The 7,874-nt window shown below is 47.2% G+C and overlaps 1 protein-coding gene across 1 annotated transcript; it reads right to left on the reverse strand.

The window, feature by feature from the left end:
* Positions 1-353: 353 nt before the first annotated feature.
* Positions 354-3,189, reverse strand: LOC142574289 (uncharacterized). The gene is made up of 2 exons (XM_075683410.1): positions 2,855-3,189; positions 354-680 (listed from the first exon to the last, which is right to left on the reverse strand). The coding sequence occupies exons 1-2, from the start codon at positions 3,184-3,186 to the stop codon at positions 377-379; spliced, it is 636 nt and encodes a 211-aa protein (XP_075539525.1). The 5' UTR covers positions 3,187-3,189; the 3' UTR covers positions 354-376.
* Positions 3,190-7,874: the final 4,685 nt, after the last annotated feature.

Here is a 7,874-nt window from a genome sequence, read left to right on the forward strand (position 1 = left end):
GTGAACGCAGTCATGTGAACATGTAGACAAAAAAAGACTGCGAGTAGGAAGAGAAGATATTTCCCCTAGCGAGTCTTCCTCTCTAGAATAGCCCTCTCCCGTAACAAGCAAGCTGGTTTCAAATTATGAGCAAGAGAAGTTAGGTGCCCGTGTCGAAGCACTGCGCTTACAGTTACCGGGGCAAGCCAGCTCTCAACGCACATGGCGGTGTAGGTAGCCATTCCGCGAGCCACCGGCAACGGTGCGTCCTAGCGAGGAGGCACATCGGTTGTGCCCGAGAGGACGTGCTTCGACGCGAAAAAAAAGCAAAAAAAGTAGAAAAAAGAAAAGCACGCATTAAAAGACGATAAAAGGTTTATTAGCCAACGTCGGGCGCCTACGTCAATCCGGCCACGCCGAGGATGTGAGGGAGGTCGGCGGTGCACTCGGGAAATGCCCGGGCGCATCCAGCGAGGCCCCTTGAGCGGCCCGTCTTCGCGGCGGACACGAACACCGAGGCGGGACCCGCGAGGACCGCCACGTCCGTGTTGAACAAATGCGCGGTCGCGTTGCCCACCTGGCCGAGCCGCAGTGCGTCGGCGGCGCTCTCGCACACCATGCGAGACACACAACCGCGGTCGTCCATCTCCTTCAAGAAGGCGAACAGCAAGTTCGCCTGTTGCTGCTGCTCGTTGTTGAGCCTGCAAGATGAAGTGGCAGTGAATTGCGGGGCTTTGTCTTTGAAGACGAAATGGAGGGAGGTTAAGGTGTAAGTTGACTCCTGTTTGCTACATTACACTGGGATTGGAGCACAGGGGTTAGAAACAAGGCCGAGAGGAAAGGGTGAAAAAAAATGAACAAGCAGAACACATACACACGAAGGGGTTTTTGAAGTTTCCAAATGCCACAGTGGCTGAGAGTTGCTGCTGTGAAAGGATACTATCGACGATCTGCGCCTGTGGAGCCGGAAGCGAAATTGCAGCGCATTGTCTTTTTTTGCATTTCGACCATTTCGAAATGCTGCCTTGAACGACACGGAGACAGGCATTGCGGTGGGTACCCTGCAGTTATGCAAAGTTAGCCTGCGGGTGCTAGCATGTAGCGTAGAATAATGGTAACTTTATTTGGATCCATTGGCGACGGTCGGCAAAAACCTGTACCGCGCGCGCACCTAAAGGAAATGAATGACGTCACAAAGGCAGCTAACGGAATGGGGAACACGGAACGCATCAACCTACAGTTGTGCAATACAAGCTTAAACACGCGCACGACACATGCAAATTCTTGTTGCACTCTTGCGAATTGCCGCGGTAAAACGGGGGAAAACAGAAACATACGAGCGAAACGCAGTAAACCAACCCTAATACAAGCCTAAGTATAGACTAAAATGACATTACAATGTGAGGCACAATCTCAGTACGTATGCGAGATATAGCGGGTGTTTGAAGTAACTCTAACCAAGCTTGCGAAGTGGCGCACTTTCAGAAAAGAGTACTGAAGGGGTATTATGTGCAGCCGTACAGAGTTAATGGAAACGTTTCCTGAAGGGCGGTTAGTGAAGTTGTCAACATTTATGTAAAATTTTGAATGCTCGGAGCAGGACGCAAGCTTGAGTGCGAAATTGTAAAAACATGCTCACTACGACTGAATTAAGATATTTTATTTACGCCAGAATGTACATTGTCCACTCACCGGGGCTGTTCAACAAAGCACAGTGAATTTAAGCCGCGGTGCCTTAGTGGCTATGGTGTTGCGCTGGGAAATATGAAGTCGCGGGTACGGTTCCCGGTCGCAGTGCGATTGGCCTGCAATACAGAAACGCCGGCGTACTTCGATTTCGGTCAGCGTTAAAGAACAATCAAGTGGCCATAATTAATTCAGGGATAGCACTACGGTATCCATCATAGGCGTATTCTGGGCTTGGCAAATACAGCCCCAGAATGGAATGTTAGAGTGTTACGAAGAAAATCACGGTCTCTGCACTCTTACGAGTCTGGCTTCCGGCGTACTTCGTAGTATTTCGAGTGAACGAAGGTCGCACTTTCGCTGTAAGAAGCAATCAAGCACAACCAGCCAGGCAGCAGGTCAACGCTGTCGCTTTGAAAAATGAAAATCCGCCACGGTTTACCATAAGCGCTAGCAGCGGGCTTTGGAAATGGGGCATGCTGCGTGGGTAAAGTGAATCTTTCGCAGGGGTGCGACGGAGACAGCCAAGTGCGCAGTGATGGCCTCTTTTCTGGTCTGTTTTGCGCGCTTCAGGAACTTTTCGAAGAACCCGGCCAAAGGAACAATGCGAAAGGTGACGAAATAACACTGTCTCTGAGCGCGCACTGAAGGTCATACCTGAAAACACGTAGTCAAACTTGCGCATAAAGAAATTGAAGGAATTACCCAGTGGCACGTTAAAGATACTGAAATCCGTGACGATTACTAGCAATATGCTCTCGATAACCGTCGCATTACTAATGCTTATTTTGAAGCTGATTCAAGTTAAGAGCCGGTAGATCGAGAGGCGACAACGTATGCGCATCGAAAAAAAAAATGGTAGCGGACGTTCGAAATATTTGTGATGTAGGCGGAAAAGCACGGACCCACCACACTGGATGTACATGCGACGTGCAATGACACGTACCATTTGCAAGTGGCAGCACGAAACTGGCAACGCAGCGATCACGAAGACACCCCCGCGACATCTTCAAAATACAACGTGAACGGACAGAAAAACGAGAAAGCAAAGCAAAAAAAGACAGACGCGGCGCTGTGTCTCTTTTACTTGGCTTTCTTGCAGTCTTGTTCGTTAGCAGTTCCTATCGAAGATGAATAACTAGTTCCATTTATGACCTTGGCGCCGCTACCGCACGCCTCGGGGTCTTACTTGAATATGTCTTGAAGCACCGAAATCGGGACCCTCACTACCGTCTGCTCGGTGGTGGTAGTTGTCATGCCGGGTACCATAAGAGCACTGCGACCGCTCAGCTCGTCGGACGGGGAGTCCGCGATGTCCGTGCCGGCCCTGAGGTTGAAAGTACCCTTGAAGCCCTTGCTAAGCATGGACAACGCAGAAGCGGCCATGGAGATCTTGAAGCCGAGTATGCCATTCGCCGTAGACGCAATGCCACCGAGCGGCAGGAGCAGGCTGCTCACGAATACGCCAAGTACGCCGTGCAACGCGGCGATGAACAGGAGGCAAAGGATGGAGCACTTCATGGCCGCGCGTTAAGATGGGTAGCGTGCAATAACTCGGCGCTAGTGCACGCATTGGTATTTATATGTTCTGAATCGCCACGTCATGATGGGATTCAAGGAATGCAAAGGTGGCGCTGTTGACGTCGTAAAAGACATGTCAAAGGGTTTAATCGTCACGTGACCACTCATCCGGTACCGGGAAGAACGCTGGCTATCTAAGTGCTTTCTCCTCTCAGTGCAGACCTTTTTTGTTAAAGGGAGAAGAGTAAAGCAACATAACCGAGGGGGAGGATGATCCTCTCGTCTGTTTCCTCCTCTCTCTGGTGATTGCGACGAGAGACGGGCGTGCTCTTGTAGCTTTTCACGTTAAAATTATAATGAGCTGTTCTGACGTCGCGACGCTACACAGTGGGTTTTAAGGTAAACCGTAGCGGACGGCTCCGTGTTGGTTCTGTCTACGCGAGTGTTTCTTTAACGGATACCCAATTCACAGTACGCGGGCGTTTTTTGTACGCCGCGTCTTTGGGCACGCGCCCGGGAATCAAGCCTGTCAACTCGTGCTCAGCGTCGACACTCCCTAGCGTCGAAGCCACCGCGGCGGGCTGCTCTTCGCGGGCGGAGACGCTTGATACACAGATTGAAGATGAAAAATAGTTGCGCATTGGAATTTCACATTTGCAGGATCAAGTTTTAGAACTGCTCGTGCAAATATACTGTTGCGGAGTAGCAAGTGCTTCAAACCGACGAAGTATTGTACTACCACCCGACGCGGAGACCCGGTGGCTTAGGTGGTGTTCTGCTAAGCTTGATGTAGCGAGTTCGATCCCGGTCGCGGCAACCTCATTACAATGCGAGGGGAATGCGAAAACACTCGGGCACCATGCATTTTAGGCACGCCGAATGATCTCATGTGACCACAATTAATCCGGGACACCCTCACTATGGCGTGCCTCATAAACTTATAGTGGTTCTGGCGCGTAAAACTCCAGAATTTATTTTCACTTCGATGTACTGCGCGAAATTTGCAAACCAGACTTAAGCAGTGTTAAAAATTGGGCGTCGATCACCCTACTTCGTTGCACAATATGCCAGGAAGCAAATACAAAAGCATAGCTAGCACATGTGCCGACTAAAACAAGGGCGAAAACCAAATAATCAAGCAACATCGGAACGCAAGATGCGCACATCACCTTTGCAGTCGCGATAAACAGACGAGAGGCGCAAACTCACGGCACGACGATAAAAAATAAAAAGGCAGGTAAAAAGGCAGAAACGACAAAAAGAACGAAAACGACTGAAGGCAAAGATATAAAAAAATAAAAGCAGTGGGGATGCGGATGCAGTGAAGAATGCGGATACGAAAACCAAAAAGGCCTGATCATTTATGAAGCTAGAAATTGAAGCAGTAAGAACAATGAAAAAAATGAAACAATGCAGAAAGGACTATTCGGCTAAGTGAAAAGCCGGAAAGTGTGACCTGAATGCAAGTCATGCATGGAAGTCATGCATTTGTTCTAAAGTAAACTGTAAAGCGTGCTTACGACAATTTATAGTGTTTCGTCAGACGAAGAAACAAATGCTTCCCCAATTGCTCTTTCCGCCTTTTCTCGCGCTTTCAGAATAAGTTTAATTTGATCCAAATGCTGTACGCAGGCGCAGCTCCTACGAGTAATTAAATGCAAAGACTATGCGCGCAGCTCGTGTAGAGATGCAAGTCGTTGAAAAAAAAAACATTAAAAATTTTGCGGAATAAATTTTTCTTTTTTCAACCAACAAGGAATTGAAAAAAAAAAGCAGAGCTTCCTCGCAAAAGCCTTTTGTTGCGATGCGGCTCCTTTCAACGTATATAAAAGTTTGGCCAAAGGAAGGAGTATGGGAGTCTGCGAAGCACCTGGTGCGTCAGCGGGGGGATGGGGGGGGGGTGGCAAGACTGTGCTTCAACCAGTCCTTGAGTCCCATCGCCTGTCGCGTAGTGCAGATTCGCCGTTCTTCTGCGACATGTGAAAGAAACTGGTTCCAGTTTAGAAATGTGCACACCAAGCTACGCAACAGGCTCGGAGGGGACCGCGTGCAAAAACTTGTGTACGTGTGCTCTAACTTCAATGTTTGAAAGGCTTCTTCCGCTCGACTTTGAAGCGTTGGCACGTCAATTAGAGTAAATCTATTGGACACAGATTGATACAAATGTCCGTCTTGACGCTTTGATGTGAAATCAATACCTCGACGTGCAATCGTGCTAGATGCTGAATCCTCAAGCTCTGCGGGGACTTTTGGAAAGCAATGTAGCAATTGTATTGTTTTCAGTATTACAGAAAGAAATGTGTCTGGTGTTTCATAGCTCTCTGCACAATCGTCTTTATTTTCGTTTTTTTTGTATTATTCTGAAAAATAATTCACGAAGGAGTCCAGTTTTTTTCACGCCCCTCAAGATTTTATGAAATTTTACACCACTAATCCCGTGCTCCATTGGTGGCAGACATTGTTTGTTGGTTACTCATGCTTCTACCAGTTAGCGCGTGTGACAAGTACAGACTGGATGTGTCGGCAGTAGAATAACTTTAATTATCCGGCTTTTTACTTAGCCGAATAGTCTTTTCTGCATTGTTTCATTTTTTTTTTCAATTTTCTTACTACTTCAATTTCTACCTTCATAAATGATCAGGCCTTTTTGGTTTTCGGAGTTTTTGTATGATTCTGAAAAATAATTCACGAAGGAGTCCAGTTTTTTTTACGCCCCTCAAGATTTTATGAAATTTTACACCACTAATCCCGTGCTCCAGTGGTGGGAGATATTGTTTGTTGGTTACTCATGCTTCTACCAGTTAGCGCGTGTGACAAGTACAGACCGGATGTGTCGGCAGTAAATAACTTTAATTATCCGGCTTTTTACTTAGCCGAATAGTCTTTTCTGCATTGTTTCATTTTTTTTCATTGTTCTTACTGCTTCAATTTCTACCTTCATAAATGATCAGGCCTTTTTGGTTTTCGGAGTTTTTGTATGATTCTGAAAAATAATTCACGAAGGAGTCCAGTTTTTTTCACGCCCCTCAAGATTTTATGAAATTTTACACCACTATAATGCCGTGCTCCATTGGTGGCAGACATTGTTTGTTGGTTACTGATGCTTCTACCTGTTAGCGCGTGTGACAAGTACAGACCGGATGTGTCGGCAGTAGAAAGAGCAGTTTCAGGCCGCCATACCAGACACTAAAATGGCAATTTTAGGCATATATATGTATAGACGCGAAACACTGTATTTTATGAATGTTAATGGCACAATTAATACCAACTTCCCATCCGCATCAGAGGATGAACTATGATTTTCTAGGAACACAGCCGACTAAACGCCTCTTCGGTGAAATTATTTTTATGATCTGGATAAAACGAAATGGCACCACCATAAAAGTTGGAAAATTCCTGCCGTTTTGGAGTAGTGGCGGCTCAGGCGGTGGTCGGGGGATCAAGTGCCCCCCGTGTGGACCGCATTTCAAGAGGAATGAAAGAAAAAAGTGCCCGTGCACGGCGTACCGGGCACACATTACAGAATTGTTTAAATGAACGCGGAGTCAGCCCTAAGAGCGTGCCTCATAACGATATCGTCACGTTGTAGTGACGGTGAAAAACACAGTAGCAAAAACTCTGAATCACGAAACTAAGCCCATATTGGGTGAACCTGCGGGCAGAAAAAGAAAGAAAGGAACAATCAAGGCCGACAGCGGCGAGCACAATCGGCCGTCACCGAAAATCTGACTTGTGAGTCAAGTGAGTCTGCTTTTATACATGACTGAAAACTGCTCGAAAATTTCTTGGCACGGCAAAGGGCACCTATTGTCAAGAACAAAAAAATTATCAACATAATGATTTTTTAGTGGTCATTTACAATAGCTGCCCTTTGCCATGCAATGAAATGGTCGAGCAGCTTTTCGACGTTTTTAGAGCAAGCGGAAAAGGACATACTTTTACTAATGAGCTTCCGAAGGACAGTAAGTTGCTGTTTTGAGACCTTAACCCACGCTTTTGAGTGATCACGTTTGCTGCGCGTACCTCCCTCGAGGTAAAAAAGAATTGTTACAGTACGACTCGGCGGACTCAAACTGTGAAGCGCGAAATCGCCTCACTGACAGAGGGTTTGACAGACTTTTAAAAGCAGGCTACGTTCACACTTTCTTAGATTCCGTGATTGAGTCCCTGCTGCAGTACCTGAAAACTGACGCTGTGAGTGTGAAAACGCACTCGGAGGAAAGGGAGCTTGTTAAGCCAGAAGTAGTCCCTTATGAGTACCGTGTGAGCCATAACCTCAAGAAGGTGTCTACCAGGTATGGCATTCCGGTTGGCTATTTTGCTCCCAACAAGTTGGCTCAATCGTGCCCCCGTATCACACGAGATGGGCCGCGGGGCTGCCAGCAGCAGCACGCCAAACCTTTGAGGGGCTGTGTGGAAGGGGTGGTCTGCGAGATACCCTTAGATTGCGGCAAGTCCTACGTTGGACAAACGGGACGTTGTAAAATTGACAGACTGAGGGAGCAAGCTAATAGCCTTGGGAAGTGTGACAATGCGCATCTTCCCGCCACTGTAAAGCATGTCGTTGTACGCCATGCTTTGAGCAAGTATTCATTCTTGGCGAAAGTAAGGACCAAACTGCAAGGCAGTTGTTGGAAGAGTTTCATATTAAAAAGAAAAGTACTGATTGTGTGAGCGATACATCTATC

The sequence above is a fragment of the Dermacentor variabilis genome, chromosome 3 (assembly GCF_050947875.1).
Source record: "Dermacentor variabilis isolate Ectoservices chromosome 3, ASM5094787v1, whole genome shotgun sequence".
NCBI lineage: Eukaryota > Metazoa > Arthropoda > Arachnida > Ixodida > Ixodidae > Dermacentor > Dermacentor variabilis.